The sequence below is a fragment of the Oryctolagus cuniculus genome, chromosome 1 (genome assembly GCF_964237555.1).
Source record: "Oryctolagus cuniculus chromosome 1, mOryCun1.1, whole genome shotgun sequence".
NCBI lineage: Eukaryota > Metazoa > Chordata > Mammalia > Lagomorpha > Leporidae > Oryctolagus > Oryctolagus cuniculus.
The window spans coordinates 168,476,246-168,493,701 of record NC_091432.1 but is presented as its reverse complement, the minus strand read 5'-3'; the positions used below and the strand labels follow the sequence as shown (position 1 = coordinate 168,493,701).

General features: G+C 43.0%; 1 protein-coding gene across 3 annotated transcripts in view; it reads left to right on the top strand.

The window, feature by feature from the left end:
* Positions 1 to 17,456, top strand: part of ERMP1 (endoplasmic reticulum metallopeptidase 1) — a 55,533-nt gene that overhangs the window by 21,180 nt on the left and 16,897 nt on the right. For all 3 annotated transcript variants that reach the window (XM_070051825.1, XM_008255080.4, XM_002708102.5), the window contains exons 5-10: positions 4,312 to 4,458; positions 5,417 to 5,509; positions 7,696 to 7,908; positions 10,004 to 10,224; positions 14,823 to 14,997; positions 15,350 to 15,540. In XM_070051825.1, the coding sequence (XP_069907926.1) occupies positions 4,312 to 4,458; positions 5,417 to 5,509; positions 7,696 to 7,908; positions 10,004 to 10,224; positions 14,823 to 14,997; positions 15,350 to 15,540 (1,040 nt within the window). The remainder of the gene's footprint in view (positions 1 to 4,311; positions 4,459 to 5,416; positions 5,510 to 7,695; positions 7,909 to 10,003; positions 10,225 to 14,822; positions 14,998 to 15,349; positions 15,541 to 17,456) is intronic.

The window sequence follows — 17,456 nt, the reverse complement described above, 5'->3', positions numbered from 1 at the left end:
TGCCATGAACATTCATGTGGAAGTTTTTATGTGAACATATGTTTTCATATCTTTTGGAGAGGTAGCTACCTAGGGTTTGGTCATGTGGTAAATTTGTGCTTAAGTTTTTAAGAAAATGCCCAACTAAATAATTAAGTTTTATTTGAAGCAATGTAAATTCATATAATGGTAACAATTTTTATATTAGATTACTGTAGTAAGTAAAATGATAATGTCCAGAGCGGATGAGTATAGAGAAACAGGCACTTGCATACACTACTGGTGGAAAAGTGCCACCATTGGTGTGTTTTATCAGTATGTGCTACTTTTTAAAATATTTGCGCACTCCTCAATATGGCAGGACCACTTCTGAGAATTTATGCTGCAGAAATAGTTGTTGTTGACACATAGATCTAAATATTACATAATCATCTTGACTTTTTTATGAAGGAATAAAAAATTGAAAATTCGTTCAAAGTCCATGAATAGGAGACTGGTTATATAGATGATGACTAAAATTTCCTTCTCTGTTATCATTAACTTTTTTCCTCTTCTAGGACACATACATACTTTTTCTCCCATCTTAAAGAAAATTACTTTTACCCTCAACCCTAACTACTGCTACATTTCTCTGACCTGGTACTGCAGAATTCCTCAAAAAGAAAGGTCTGTGTCATAGCCCCTAGTGCCTTTGCTTCTGTTCTTAGACCAGTTGTAGTCATTTTTAGCATCCCTACTCTATCAGAACTGCTGTTGTAAAAGTCACATTTCTAAATTCGGTTGTTGGTTTTCAGGCCTCATCTCGCTTGGCTTCAACTTTTTCCCAATTTCATTCATTAGTTCCTCCTCTTTTTTTTTTTTTTCCTGGGTGTTGAAGCCACAAACCAGAAGTAGAAGGAAGTAGAGCAGTGGGGATGATGCTTTGGGGCTGGTGACTTGAGTTTGTGCCTACTCAAGTCTTTGTAAAACCTTGACTTTTCGTTCTGGCATTTACATATTACTTCCCCTCCACATTGCACTTGTTCCTTCCTCTTACATTAAGATGAACTCAAGTCTAAGAAGTAATGATCACACAAACTGGAAATGTAGTTTCTAGATGATATGTGAAAGAATGTATTGAAAGTGTTTCTGTAACTGCCTTCTGCCATTTTCTGTAAGGTGACCAACATAGAACTTTTTAAGATTTATTTATTTTACTTGGAAGAGTTACAGAAAGGCAGAGGCAGAGAGAGAGAGAGAGATGTCTTCCATTCACTGGTTCATTCCCCAAATGGCTGCAACAGCCAGAGCTGTGTTGATCTGAAGGCAGGAGCCAGGAGCTTCTTCCAGGGCTCCCATGCGGGTGCAGTGGCCCAGGGACCTTGGACCATCCTCTACTGCCTTTCCAAGCCATAGCAGAGAGCTGGGTCAAAGTGGAGCAGCCAGGGCTTGAACCGACGCCCATATGGGATGCTGGTACTGCAGGCGGTAGCTTTACCAGCTACACTACAGTGTCTATCCAACTCTCTGCACTTCTTATCCAGCTCTCTGCTAAGGGCCTGGGAAAGCAGTGGAGGGTGGCCCAAGTGCTTGGGCCCCTGCAACCAAATGGGAAACCCAGAAGAAGCTCCTGACTCCTGCCTTCAGATGGGCCCAGCTCCGGCCATTGTGGCCATCTAGGGAGTGAACATAAAACTTTCCAGGAGGCAGAGTACAGGCTCTGTGGTTAGATGGCATACGTTTAAACCTCAACATCAATGCTGTAGCACATTATAGACAGAGAACCTTGAACCAGACACAGAACTGCCCAAAGCTTTAGTTCCTTATCTATAAAACTGGGACACCAATAGTGCCCACCCTTTAGGATTAATAACCACAGAGTGAAATCTTCAGATTTATAATTTCTCATCTGAGGGGTTTGTCGATATCATGGGGAGTGTCTTACTCAGGAGCTGATTTGTCTCTCCATTGGAGTCTCTGCCACCCCCACCCCCACCCTGCCTTTTAATTTGAGAAACAGAAACCTCCCATCCACTGGTTCTTTCCCCAAATGCCTACAGTGGCAAAGCCTGGACTGGCTGAAGCCAGGAGCTAGGAACTCGATCCAGTTATCCCCAGGGGTGGCAGGAAGCCATTTACTTGAGCCATCACTTCCTGTGTGTCATGGTCGGTATTAGCTGGAGCTGGGAATTGAACACAGGCACTCTAATAGGATGTGGGCATCTTAAGTTGGCGTCTTAATTGCTAGGCCAAAAGCCTGCATCTCTTTTTATACAATAACTTGACTTGTAGGATTCAGTGGATGATCAGTGAGACTGGAGCAGGGCTGGAGCATTCGTGTAGTACTGGAATCCATAAGGGTTGTTAAAGGCCAAATAGTGGCTATTTAAAACTTTAAATCCCTTTCTTGTTGATGAGTCTTATATTTTTCTCAAGTAGTTTTTATGTTATAATTCATAAAGTGAACTTAAATATTAATTTAGCCTTTAATCATAATGCTAAAAATGTGAACAGCTCTTAGTGTTCAGCTTAATTAGTTTTTTTTTTTTTTTATTTTAAAGATTTATTTATTTGAGGCAGAGTTACAGTCAGATCTTCCATTTGCTGGTTCACTATCTAGATGGCCGCAATGGCTGGAGCTGGGCCCATCTGAAGACAGGACCCAGGAGCTTCTTCTGGGTCTCCCACATGGTTGCAGAGGCCCAAGCACTTGGGCAACCCTCCACTGCTTTCCTAGGCTATTAGCAGAGAGCTGGATAGGAAGTGCAGCAGCCGGGACTTGAACTGGTGCCCATATGGGATGCCGGCACTGCAGGTGGAGGCTTAGCCTACTATACCACAGCACTAGCCCTGCTTAATGAAGTTTTACCAATGCATTATGTTCACATAACCACCACCGAAATCAAGATAGAAAGTGTGATGGTTGCCCCAGAAATCTCCTTTGTTGTCTTTGCCTGTCGTTCCTCCACCCAAGCGTTAGCACTCTAGTGACTTGTCTCAATAGATTTAATTTTGCTGGTATTTGAACCTTATAGATGTTGTATTCATACATGATGTTTTCTTTGGTGTATATGGCTTTTTTTCCCCACTTATCATTATTGGATTTTTCCCTTTTGGGTTTAGTAGTAGTTCATTCTCTTTCATTGCTGAATGGAACTATATCATATGATAATTTACCCATTCTACTGTGAAGTTAGGTTGTTTCCAGGTTTTGGCTCTCATGAATGGTGCTGCTATGAACATTTTTTTTCAGGGAGGGAATGGTGACTAACTTGAAACTGTAACACAATTTATACCATTAGTCTAAAGAAAAAAAACTAGCTTTGAAAAAAGCTGTATGTGTATGAAGATGTGGATGTAAAACTGTTAATAATATAAATTATAAACAGTAAAGAACTAGAAGATACATTCAGGAAAATGTTAAGCAGCTATTAAAGTGGTCCTGGGAGGATCTAGAAGCATAGGAAAATGCAGTGGTATAATGTCACATGAAAGAGCAATGTACAAAATATACCCATTCAGTACAGCTTTGTTCACAATAGTAAGAAATGTGACGTTATGGAACTGACAAGTTATCTTAGAATGATAGACTTTAGTTTTTTTTGTTGTCAGACTTACTTCCTTTTTTAATGAATGAACACCGATGCAATTTATTTTGATTTATAAGAGTAACTTCTTTTTTTTTTTTTTTTTTTTTTTTTTTTGACAGGCAGAGTGGACAGTGAGAGAGAGAGACAGAGAGAAAGGTCTTCCTTTGCCGTTGGTTCACCTTCCAATGGCCGCCGCGGGCGGCGCGCTGCGGCCGGCGCACCGCGCTGATCCGATGGCAGGAGCCAGGAGCCAGGTGCTTTTCCTGGTCTCCCATGGGGTGCAGGGCCCAAGCACCTGGGCCATCCTCCACTGCACTCCCTGGCCACAGCAGAGAGCTGGCCTGGAAGAGGGGCAACCAGGACAGAATCCGGCGCCCCAACCGGGACTAGAACCCAGTGTGCCGGCGCCGCTAGGCGGAGGATTAGCCTAGTGAGCCGCGGCGCCGGCCTTATAAGAGTAACTTCTAAGTGTGACAAATTAAATACATCAATTCTGAATTTGGAAAGTATAATGAAGAAAGATTCAAACTTTGTTTAGTGCTGTTACTTTAAAATTTTATATTTATAAAAGTTTTTTTTTCATTCTAAAAGTCAGGCACATAGATTTGTTGGAAAATACAGAAAAAGATGAAAAAACTTGTAAGGGGTTCTGGACCCATCTCCCCAAACCACCACTGTTCCTATTTTTGATGTGTTAAAAATTCAGTGTTATGTTTAAAGAGTTCCCAGACTGTTTCTAACGTGTTGTTGTGTTTCCATTCAGGTCCTGAAAATCCTTGGTTGGTTCAAGCTTATGTTTCAGCAGCAAAACACCCTTTTGCTTCTGTAGTGGCTCAGGAGGTGTTTCAGAGTGGAATCATTCCCTCGGATACCGACTTTCGCATCTACAGGGATTTTGGGAACATTCCAGGTATTTGTCAGTGGTTATGGGCTACTATACCACTCTAAGTTACCAAAAGCAAGTCCTACTTGTTGAAAGTTTGTGAGTAAACAGTGTTTTATGTGAGCAAATTCTCTGTGAGCTACACATTTTGACTCACTGAAACAGGGTTCCTAATTTTTTCTTTTTTTTTTAAATAAAAAATGCATTTATTTCTTTGAAAGGGAGAGTGACAGAGCGAGAGCAAGAGAGATTTTCTCCATCTACTAGTTTACTCCCCAAATGGCTGGGACTGACCAGGCCGAAGGCAGAATCTGGGAACTCCATTTGGGTCCCCGTGCAGTGGCAGGGGTCCAAGTACTGGGGCTATCCTCTGCTGCTTTCCCAGGCACACCAGCAGGAAGCTGGATTGGAAGTGGATCAGCCAGGACTCCACTCCTACAGTGCCTTCATTGTAAGCAGTGGCCCAGCCCACTGCACCACAACACTGGCCCCTAATGCTTTCTTTTCTAAACTGCATGTTAATTTAAATGTTTGCCTTGTCCAGGAGATATCATTTTGCCTCGCAGTGTGACACAATGGAGGAGAACTGTTTAATTCCCAAAAGACAGTGCATAGTTCCTGCAGGGGTCTTTGACTTTCATTGTGATTGTCTTGTTTTGGCATCTTCTATAGCTTATTTGAGGTTAAAATTTGGCTTTGACCTGGAAGGATATGGATAGTAGCCTTGATCACCTCCCGAACTCAGTGTTTCTACCCCTTGCCATATAACTTGAAATGCCTCCCTGTGGACTAGTATACATTATGTGCCAAAGCTATGGCTTCTAAACAAAGTTGGAAGACAGTTTACATTGTCTATTCATAAATGTGACAGAGTAATCATACCACTACTTTGACATTCTGGCTTTTAGAATTTAATATATTACACAAATAGGCCCAGAGCAAGGTTGAGTTTTAAAGCAAAATGACTTTTTTCTATTTGTTTTAGGAATAGACTTAGCTTTTATTGAAAATGGATACATTTATCACACCAAGTATGACACAGCAGACAGAATTCTAACGGATTCCATTCAGAGAGCAGGTTGGTATCCCAACAGAGGTTTTTGATACATGGTAAGATGAAATATTAGGGATGACTTATAAACCTGAAAAAAAGCTGCCAATAGAGAGGCAGTATATGATGTGAATGAGCTAGGACTTGGGAATGGAAGAGGCAGGAGTTTGAATTTAGTCTTATAGTCTAATATAGCAGATGAGAACAAAGGAATATTTGTTGTAAGGAACTGGAAGAGGAGCTGACGGGGGGTTATGGTAGGATTGCTGAGTGATAGGAGTACAGCCAGAGTGAAAGCCGTGAGTTGGAGGTGGCCCCAGGATACACAGCTAGAAAACAGGCTGACTCATGGTTGGGGAGGGCAAGTGAGAGGGTTCTAGGACAGAAGGCAGAGGGAGACACGGGGCTTCTAAGTGCTACGTATGTCTGATGCTGAATCTTGAAGAGTTACCAGGGTTCGGCTTGTGTAGAAAAGGGGAAGTTACACGCAAGAGCCCGGAATGAGTAGGGTGTGTTCGTGCATGGGAAGCTGTTGATGGGTAGAGTGTCAGACTATGATGGAAACAGTGTTTCCTAAAACAGAGAGGAATGGGGTAGAGTGTAGTGTATGGGAAGGAGAAGATGGCAGAAGACTTTAAAAATCTGTAAGATTTTTATACTGTAAGAATAAGGAACCCCTGCAGGCCGGAGTCCATGAGTGAACTCAGTAAGATGGTTGTAAGTGCTCTTAGTCTGGTGATGCCGGGTGGAATAGATGGTATAGGGAAGAAAGCCAGAACTCAGGGCCGTTGGAGGGGTCCGCGAACCAGTCTGATGAAAAGGGAAGTAGTATTAGAGCTCCTGGCCAAACTGGCTGTGTAGTTTGTGAAAAACGGGGCTAGAGCAAACAACACAAGTATGGAGAATGGACATTTTGGGGGCGAAGAGTAAAGCAAAGGTAGTGGACAAAGATTTGAGTTTTGAGTAGGATATTTTGAGGCAGATGGAAAAGCCAGTGAGAGAAGTCTGGTGGGAAGAGTGTTTATCTTAATGGGGACAAAAAGAGAAAGTCAAGGATGGGATGAGCAGCAGAAGAAAAGCACATCATTCAGGGCTGCTTATTGTTCCCACATTCAAGTTTAAACTCACTCATTCTTGGATTGATACAACTGATATTTACTATATTTAGTATAGGCTTTCTTTTTTTAAGATTTATTTACTTATTTGAAGGCAGATATGTAGAGAGGCAGAGGCAGAGAGAATGTGAGAGGTCTTCTATCCACCAGTTCACTCCTCAGATGGCCGCAACGGCTGGAGCTGCGCTGATCTGCAGCCAGGAGCCTGGGGGTTCTTCTGGGTCTCCCACTCAGGTGCAGGGGCCCAAGCATTTGGGCCATCTTCTGCTATCCCAGGCCATAGCAGAGAGCTGGATTGGAAGAGGAGCAGCTGGGACTAGAACCGGTGCCCATATGAGATGCTGGCACTACAGGCAGCAGCTTTACCTGCTACACTACAGTGCTGGCCCCTACTCTAAACCTTTTAAATACCAGATTTCGCTAGATAATGACTTTCTCTCTGCTTCTTCCGTGTCTTGACTGAATACTTTGTTTCCCCGTTCAGGACTGTTTCCTGTATTTGGAAGTGTTGCATCCCAGTTTTGACAATCTTCCCCCATTTTGGCTAGCTCCTATCCATTTAGGTATCAGTATGACTTCCTTGGGGAGACTCCCCTGACTTCCACAGTGCCAGTCATCTCCCATGATATGTTCCTGTGCAGCTCTCCTGTCTCCTCATTCATTCTTAATTTACTTGGAAAAACTTGTTCTGTTTCTGTGAGCTTCACGGGAGACCTTTGTCTCTTGGTTCACCACTGAATTACTGATACCTAGAATGAGTCTGGCAGTTCACATATATTAAATGGGGACTAAGAAATAGCCTTTGGGTTTGTCTACAGTGAGGGCACACCTGATGGCAGGGAAAGGTTGTAACAGAAGGGAAGGAACAAAGGCCAACTGGCCGAGCTCCCAGGTGGAGAGGAAATGGAGCAGAGGAGCATAGACTTGGAGAAAGTCACTAAGAAAAGTTGCAGAGAGCAGTAGGGTCTTAGGAAGCTCCATTGGTTTATGTTCTTTCTAGCTCATTCTTTGTTGAAATAGTAGATGGCTTATTGCTGCTTAAATTGTTGTATGTGTAAATCTTATTTAGATACTCAACTTATTTTTCTCTACTAATAGGTGACAACATTTTAGCAGTTCTTAAATATCTGGCGACATCTGAGATGCTGGCTACTTCTTCTAAGTACCAACATGGAAACATGGTTTTCTTTGATGTGCTTGGCCTCTTTGTCATTGCCTACCCCTCTCGAGTCGGCTCGATAATCAACTACATGGTGGTAATGGCTGCTGTTTTGTACCTGGGCAAAAAACTGTTCCAGCCCAGACATAAAAGTAAGTCTTTTCCTCTAAAATTAAAATAATGGCATAGTTGTGGGATTTGCTGGAAGTTTTTTAGTCAGTTTGTTTATATCTTAAGCAAATGATATCCTAAGTGATGTTAAGAGTAATGTTTGATTTGAATTGTAAGGAATTCCTAAATAAGTATTAAGATACTCATTATGCTTTCAGTATATATTTACATACTCCATAGAAGTACAACATAGGAGTTACTGAAAAGTGGTTGTGTAGATTTGCTTCAAGTAGGTAGTCCCATTAAAAAGTCATTTCCACACTACAGACAATAGCACACTGATTTGAAGTACCAGTGAGTTGCTTTTGGGAAATTTGATACTTTTTGCATGACGTGTTTCTACTTGAAATGTTTCAGAATCTAAGTTGTTACGTGTTGTTACAAGAGGAAATATTTAGTAGCAATTTAATTTTTTAAATTGAAAGGCAGACACAGAGCAAAGGGTGAGAGAGAGGTTTCATGTCTCAGATTACTCCTCAGATGCACACAGCAGCTGGGGTCAGGCCCGACCAAAGCCAGGAGACAGGAACTCAGTTTGGATCTCTCATGTGGGTGGGGCGATCAAGCACTTGAGTCATCTGCTGCCTCCCAGGATTCACATGAGCCAGCATGGAAGGGAAGCTGGGTCTCGGGCCCAGGCATTCCAGTACGGGATGCAGGCATTTCTTTTTCTTTTCTTTTTTTTCTAGAAACCTTTTATTTAAGGTATACAAACTTCATGTATTTCATAAAGATTAACCCCACACTAAATGCAGAGTTCAACAAATAATATGGAAAATAAAACAGAAAGTGTTCCTCAACAGTTGAGCCAAGGGCTGTAAACAATCAGCACATCTCAGAGTGTCAATTTAAATTACGTAGATTACCTTCTAGGTATTCTGTTAGTTACCATGGATCAAGGAGAACATACGATAATTCTTTTTGGGACTGGCTTATGGGATGCAGGCATTTCAAGTGGTGCCTTAATCACTATGCCAAATGCCCATCCCTTTAGTACAGTTTGAATAATCCTTTATCACTTGTTCTTTTTCCCGTGGTCCTAATCTTATGTTAGCTTTTAAAAGCAAGATTTTATATTGAACTCTGCCTTCAATTCTTGGTAATTTTTAAAAAAGATTTGTTTACTTATTTGAAAGTCAGAATTAGAGGGGGAGAGAGAGATTTTCCATCCACTGGTTCACTCTCCAAAAGGCCGCAATGGCTGGAGCTGGGCTGATCTGAAGCCAGGAGCCAGGAGCTTCTTCCGGGTCTCTCACAAAGATGCAGAGGCCCAAGCACTTGAGCCATCCTCCCCTGCTTTCCCAGGCCGTTAGCAGGGAGCTGGATCAGAAGTAGAGCAGCCAGGACTTAAACCAGTGCCCATGTGGGGAGCTGGCACCACAGGCAGAGCCTTAATCTTCTGTGCCACAGCACCAGCCCCCTTGGTAATATTTTGATAGACAAAGCATCCCAAAAGGGGATGAAGACTGAGACTCAGTCACACTTCCCTAGGAAGGAATGTATCCGAACCACCCTGAAAGACTGACCCCTTTGAGTCTTTAGTTTCCACAGACTCTCAGTAAATGGTGCTTGACTATTACCCCCTGATACTTTTCTAGTTCTAGTGTTTACCAAACCTCAACACTGGGACACTCTAGTACTTTTCACTTATGATGGTGAGGGGCCAGCGTTATGGTGTGTGGATAAAGCCATTACATGTGATGCTGGCATCCCTTGTGGGCACTGGTTCTTGTCCCAACTGCTCCCTTCCTGTCCAGCTCCCTGCTGATGGCCTGGGAAAGCAGGGGAAGATGATGCAAGTGTTTGGGCCCCTGCATCCAAGTGGGAGACCCAGATGAAGCTCCTAGTTCATGGCTCCTGCCTGACCCTGCTCTGGCTGTTGTGGCCATCTGGGGAGTGAACCAGCAGATGGGATATCCCTATCTGTCCCTCTCTCTCTCTGTAACTCTGACTTTTAAATAAACCTTAAAAAAATTATAGTGGTGTATTTTTTAACATTTGTCTTGTTGTCTCTACTAACTGGTTATGTAATTGATTTGATGAAGATGCTGATCAACTTTGTTTTCTTTTCATTAGCTGTCAACTACACGAAAGACTTCCTGTGTGGACTTGGCATCACCCTGATTAGCTGGTTCACTAGCCTTGTTACGGTTCTCATTATAGCAGTGTTCATCTCTCTCATTGGACAGTCTCTCTCATGGTATAACCACTTCTATGTCTCCGTTTGTCTGTATGGAACAGCTGCTGTAGCCAAAATAATACTCATACATACCCTTGCAAAAAGATTTTATTTCATGGTGAGTGTTTGGTATGTTTATTGATTCCTTTCTTTCTGCCTGCAATGATTAAGACGAACTCAAGTGAGATTCATTGTAGTTGGCCTTTTGAGCATGGTTATAGGATGCACTTGCACAGCTGTGCTAGTTTTTGGGAAGAGTTCTTACTCTGTTAGGGCTGTGTTGCAGAATTCCGTTGTGGTCACAAAGCTAGCTGTGAGCAGTGCTTGGTGTGGTGGTGCCGGTGAGGCTTGGCCGCAGTCTGCCTCCGCTGTGTTGGCTGCAGCGGGCTCACGGTGCTTTACAGCCTGCCACCCTTCCTGCGCTCACCTGGGCTTCGTGTTTGTTTCTGCCCTAAACTGGAACATACACCTCAGGAAGGGAGGGATTGTTTGAATCATTGCTGTACCCTGTTCATAGGCAGTGTCTGACATATAGCAGCAACACACACTGAGCATCTGTTGTCTAAAAGAGTATTTTTACATGACTTTTTTGCTTTCACAGATTTTTTAATTTTAATTTTTAAATTTTAATTAGTTTTTTTTAATATAATCAGTGTGATTTGTATTTACAATTCTAAGAACTTAATGATATTCCCTTCTTCCCTCTCTGCCTCCCTCCTGCCCTCCTTCCTTCTCCCTTTTTTTTTTTTTTTTTTTTTTTTTTTTTTAGTTTTTGGGATAAGCCTTTTTACTCTAATGCAAATTTAAAATGTTAATACTTCACCCCCTAATTTAGTGGGAATATAGACAATGGCTATAAACAATAATTGACAGGGAAAATGACCATTTCACCCATATACAGTACATTTTAAGGTAATCACAGATCATTAAAACTGTACTAGTATAATATTCTTAACCATTGGTTTAACAAAGGTAAAAGACAGTTTTACAAAACTATATTTGCAGCAATAATGATAAATAAATGTTTTTGGTTTGTTTACATTTTAGTTCCCCACATATAAGGGAGAACATGCAGTTATTTGTCTTCTTGGGTCCAGCTTATTTCAGTCATCATGTCTTCCAATTGTATCCATATCAGAATTTCATTCTTTTTTATAGCTGATATTATAATACTCCATGTGTATACATGCCACATATTTTTATGCATTCATCTGATGGATGCCTTGGTTGATTGCAAATTTTGGCTATTGCCTTCACTTTTATTTTTAATCTGGGTTGCTGATACACATGCTGAGAGCATGTACGTGTGGCATTGGAGTTAAAGATATATTGCCATGAGGAAAGGGAGGCAAAATAGGGTTCCAAATGACTGATTTTTTTCAAAGAATACTATAATACTGTTATAGTTTCAACTACAAATTTATTGGAAAAAATAAAATTAGGAATTAAGGTTATGAAATAATAGAATTAAATAACTTATATTGAAATAAATGTTGCAATTTTTGATTTTCTAAGCAAATTGAAGGGAAAAGTATTTTTTTAAAAGATTTATGTATATATTTGAAAGCCAGAGATAGAGGAGAGAGGGAGATCTTCCATCCACTTCCATTCAAGATAGAGAGGTTCACTCCCCAAATGGCTGCTGTGGCCAGAGCTGGGCCAGGCTGACGCCAGGAGCCAGGAGCTTCTTCCAGGTCTCCCACATTGGGGCCGGGACCTAAGTACTTGGTCCCTGCTTTCCCAGGCTCATTAGCAGGAAGCTCGGTTAGAAGTGGAGCACCCGGGACTTAAACAGGGGCTTATATGAAATGTCGGCGCTGCAGAGGCTTAACCTTCTGTGCCATAATGCCAGCCCCAGGGAAAGTATTTCTCAGCTCCATTGCTTCCACAACAGCCCGAATAGCCAAAATGCACTGAATTTTTCTTTTTCCCTATTTGTCCTGATAGGGATTCTCGTGAAGGCATGGAAGATTTGGTGCTGAGTCATGGTCTCATATTAGTTAATGTTGGGGTGGGGTTTGAAGAACCCTTGCATGTAGGCAGGTCCTATTTTTTTTTTTTTGAAGACTTAAGAATTTATTTATTTGAAAGAGTTACAGAGAAGGAGAGACTAAAGCAGAGAAATCTTCCACCCACTTGTTCCCTCTGCAGATGGCTGCAATGGCCAGGCTGAAGCCAGGAGCCAGGAGCTTCATCTAGGTCTTCCTCATGGGTACAGGGGCCCAAGCACTTGGGCCATGTTCCACTGCTTTCCCAGGGGCATTAGCAAGGAATTTGATTGGAAGTGGAGCAGGCAGGACTTAAACTGGTGCCCACATGGGAAGCCAGCACTGCATTATGCCACAGTGCCAGCCCCAGGCAGGTCATATTGAAGACAGGTTCTTTTAGGTGAGCCAGCCGCTGTGGTTGAGCTCAGAGTTAGTGGCATCAGTTTCCAAAAGAATTACACCATGCTTATTCTTAGGTTGTAGTCAGTGCATCTGATCATTGCGGATTGGGGAAGGGGCGGGATGCAAATGCTTAGGAAAATTCCATTCACTTTTACTGATTTCACTTGTCTTTTCCTAACACTTCGTGCTAGAAGCACAGTGGAATGAGTGTTTCACTTTAATTTTATACATATTCTTGAAGCATTCAGTGGGCATGCTCAGGCCTGGTGGTAGGAGATTCCTAAGAGTGAGATTACCATTTCGGGGAGCTCACAAGTGCATTCAGATGTGGGATGATAACGATTGGAACACATTGTGGAATGGAGGGGAAGAGACTAACTAGACAGTGCTACACAGCATTGCAGGGCAGAGGGATGAGGGTTGCTTGTAGAGTGAAGAAGGTGTCATGAGGGGATGCTGATACTGGAACAAGGTTTTTGAAGGATGCTTAGAGGTTGACCAGATGAACAACAGGATGATGAACAGTCACATGGAAATGTACTAGGTGCATTTGGGTCATAGACATAAAAATGTCCAACATGGAGAAGACAATGGCTAGAAAAATAGGTGGTAGTCAACTAGGAGTGTGACTGTAAAAATCAGTGGGGCCATAATTAAAATTTTCTGAGTAGGACAGTGAGCAAGAGATTTCTTAATTTTGTGAGAAAATACTAGTCAGTATATAGAATAATGGTAATGGGACAGGGATGAGAGGGTTAAATAGAGGTGAGAATGAAAATAGATTTGATAGGTGTTTATTTAACCTTTGATAAGCTTTGGGCACTTAATGTAAAAACATTTTGTTACTTCAATTTTCATTGCTGTGTGGTTTTCAGTTTCAAATAGAATTCTAAGAATTACTATTTAAAATTTGTTTATTTGAGAGGCAGAATTACAGACAGAGAGGGTAAAACAGAGAGATCTTCCATCTGCTGGTTCATTCCCCAAATGGCTGCAATGGCTGGAGCTGGGTTGATCTGAAGCCAGGAGCTTTTTTCAGGTCTCCCACGGGGGTGCAGGGGCTCAGGGACTTGGGCCATCATCTACTGCTTTCCCAGGCCACAGCAGAGAGCTGGATCGGAAGTGGAGCAGCTGGAACTTGAACTGGTGCTCACGTGGGATGCTGGTGCTGCAGGCAGTGGCTTTACCTGCTACACCACAGCACCAGCCCCAGAATTATTTTTTTCTTTTTAAGCACTAAGCCTATTTCTCTCCACCCCCACACCCAGTTTATTTTGAGAGTTACAGAGAGCGAGATCTTCCATCTGCTGGTTTACTCCCCAAATGACTGAAAAGGCCAACACTGGGCCAGGCTGAAGCTAGGAGCTTCTTCTAGGTCTCTCACATGGGTGGCAGGAGCCTGAGCACTTGGGCCATCTTCTGCCACTTTCCCAGACACATTAGTGTAGAGCTGGATCGGAAGTGGAGCAGCTGGAATGCCATCTGGCATCCATGTGGAATGCTGGTGACACTGCGCAGACCCAGTTCAACACTGCTGAACATCTAAGTATTTAACAACTATAGCTGATCTTTCATTGGCCAAAGAATGGGCTGTTGAATGAACCTTGTTTTAAAAACATATGACAAACTCTTTTGAATTCTTGAGATGGGGGTCCCTTAAAACACACATGTTCTGAGATACACAGAAATGGGAAGTCAGAGGAAGGAGAAACTTCAATGGATATGTTTGCATGTTGGTATGAATACACTGTGACGTCCATGTTCATATTAATAGAACCTGTGCAGATATTAGGATGGCGTCAGCTCTGCTTTCTTCTGAGGAGCACACAGGAACCCTTGGCAACTCCAAGTCTCAAAGGTGAAATTTCCTAACATGAAAGCACCAGGGCTAGAAGTGGCTGATGCAGTGCAGGAGCAGTTGGAGATACAGGAGAGGCAGGAAATCAAGCTAACCCTAGAGGGCCATTGCTTTCGCGGTCTCGCGGGTTTTAGGGGGCGCTGCTGGGGTCCTGCAGCAGCTGTCATGTTCCTTCACGGGTCATTTCCCTGTTGTGCTTGAGGAGTCTCTGCAAGTCGTCACGAACAGAAAAGCTTATACACATTGATGTTTTCCGGGGAGTCCTTTCTTCTATCTCAGACCATTTCCTGTGCAGTAATTTGAACTATTTCATGATAAAAGTTAGCTTTGCCAGTGTTTACTTTGTTTGAACAGTAGACCCTGCTTAAAACAAAATGCAGCTCTCTCGAGCAGTGAGAATTGTTGCAATACATGATCTTTGTGAATGCCCTGTGAGTGAGACTGCATGTGTAATGTTCTTTCTTTCAGAATGCCAGTGACCAGTATCTGGGAGAAGTATTTTTTGACATCTCGCTGTTTGTGCATTGTGGTTTTCTTGTAACCCTCACTTATCACGGACTTTGCTCAGCATTCGTTAGTGCTGTCTGGGTAGTGTTTCCATTGCTCACAAAGCTTTGCGTGCACAAGGACTTTAAGCAGCATGGTAGGATACTTTTGTTTATGATACAAATGGAAAAAATACCTTAAAATACATAAGTTATAGCTTCTACAGTCAATTGATTTTCTAAGTTGTTTATTTTTTAAATTTTCATACCACTCAGATGTGTATTTTATACCCCATTGCATTCTGATTTTGAACATATACTAATGATGCATTGAATTTGTATTTTCTTACTTGAATTTTTCCTGAGTGAAAGTGTCTTATCTCACTAGATAACAGTGCCTAAAGGACACGTCACCTCTAACCTAATTTGTTAGGTGCCAAGGTCCACCAGTTCTAATAAATCTTATCTCCCTGTGAATTTCACAGACGTGTGTTTTCCTTTTTTCCTTAGGTGCCCAAGGAAAATTTGTTGCTCTTTACCTTTTGGGGATGTTTGTCCCTTATCTTTATGCACTGTACCTCATCTGGGCGGTGTTTGAGATGTTTACCCCCATCCTTGGGAGGAGCGGCTCGGAAATCCCACCTGATATCGTGCTGGCATCCATCTTGGCTGGTTGTACGATGATCCTCTCTTCTTATTTTGTAAGTAAAATATCTTGTTTTTCATTTTAAAAAGATGATGAATTTGAGAGGCAGAGAGACAAATAGACATTTGGTTCACTCTCCAGATGCCTGCAGCAGCCCAGGCTGGGATGTAGGGCTAGAGCCAGGAGCCAGGAACTCATTCAGTCTAGGTCCCTCACATGGGTGGCACTGACCCAGCCACTTGAGCCATCACCTGCTACCTCCTAGGGTCTGCACTGGCGGGAAGCAGAAGCGGCAGCAGGGCTTGGACTCAAACCCAGGCACTCTGATAGGGGACACAGGCGTCCTAACTTGGGTTTAACTACTAGGCCCTTTTTCATATGGAAATGTGACAAGTTTAACCGTATTAGGTTCTATGAATAGCACTGCTTAGACTTTATTGAGGAAGTATTGAGCAAATAAAATGGTGAATGGCTGGGTGTCTTGTGGGTTCACGTTAGTTAAGAAGTAGGAGTTTTTTTGTGGCTGCATTTGAAAATTTTTAAATGTTTGCTTCTCCATCCTTCCAGATCCTATGATTATGTGTTTTAGACTTTTCAAACTACCTGAATGTGAATCTGTAGCATGAATACCACGTGAGGACTGTTACATGCTGCCCTGCAGTGAGCTTTCAGAAAGGTCACTAACAGTGTTCTGATGACAGCACTAGTAAATACACGGAGGCTTTGTGCAGTTTGGTGTGAATGAGGCCTTTTCATGATGTCAGGGTTCATTCACTGCATCCGTCTCCTTGGGGCGTGCATCATGCACACCTGTGATCCCCAAGCATGCTTGCATCTACTGAGAAGGCAACACAGTCACAGGCTTTGTCAGTCCTTGTTGGTACTGTCCGTGTCCTGCCCTAGGAAGTAGGTTCCTCCCTTTGCGCTCATCTTCCCTTGGAACGCTCCAGAGGACAGGGACAGTGATGCAGTTTCAGAGCACACTCCCCTTTGGTAGAGCCAGTGCTGGGCATTTTCCACTCTTGGCATAATGTCCACATGTCCAGGTCTTGGGTCTAGCTGCCCTAGGAAGGAAGGCCTATGTTTTGTGGCACTTTCAGGTTGGAATTCTTAAGAATGAATTCTTGCATGCACATAACTCTGCCTTGAGATGTGAGGCTAGGGGGTCGAACAGAAAGCCGGGGCCTTACTATCGTCCTTTCCCTCAGGGAGAGAACAGTGAGCCTTTTCAGACTGATGCAGCAAAGGGCATCTCTGGTGCAGGTTAGGTTCTAGAGACAAAAGGTGAGACAGGGTCAGCATCATCTTTGGAAGTCCTTAAATAGCCAGCAATGCTCACTCTGTGACCATGTGTATGTAGCTTTGTGGAATAACTCTTACACCCATTGTCATTTGAGGTCAGCTGTGTTAGTCTTAAAAGAACTTGAGTGTTCTTTTTTAAAGATTTATTACTTTATTTGAAAGTCAGAGTTCAATAGAGAGAGAAGGAGAGGGAGAAAGAGGTCTTCCATCTGCTTGTTTGCTCCCCAATTGGCTGCAACAGCCAGAGCTGCACTGATCCAGAGCCAGCAGCTTCTTCCCGGTCTCCCACGAGGATAGGGCCTAAGGACTTGGGCCATCTTGTACTGCTTTCCCAGACCACAGCAGAGAGCTGGATCGGAAGTGGAGCAGCCAGGACTCGAACTGGGGCCCATATGGGATGCCAGCACTGCAGGCGGCAGCTTTACCCGCTATACCACAGTGCTGGCCCCTATACTTTTTTTTTTGACAGGTAGAGTTACAGAAAGAGAGAGAGAAAGGTCTTCCTTCCGTTGGTTCACTCCCCAATGGCCACTGCTGCTGGTGCTGCACCAATCCAAAGCCAGGAGCCAGGTGCTTCTTCCTGGTTTCCCATGCGGGTGCAGGGACCCAAGCACTTGGGCCATCCTCCACTGCCCCCTGGCCCACAGCAGAGAGCTGGACTGGAAGAGG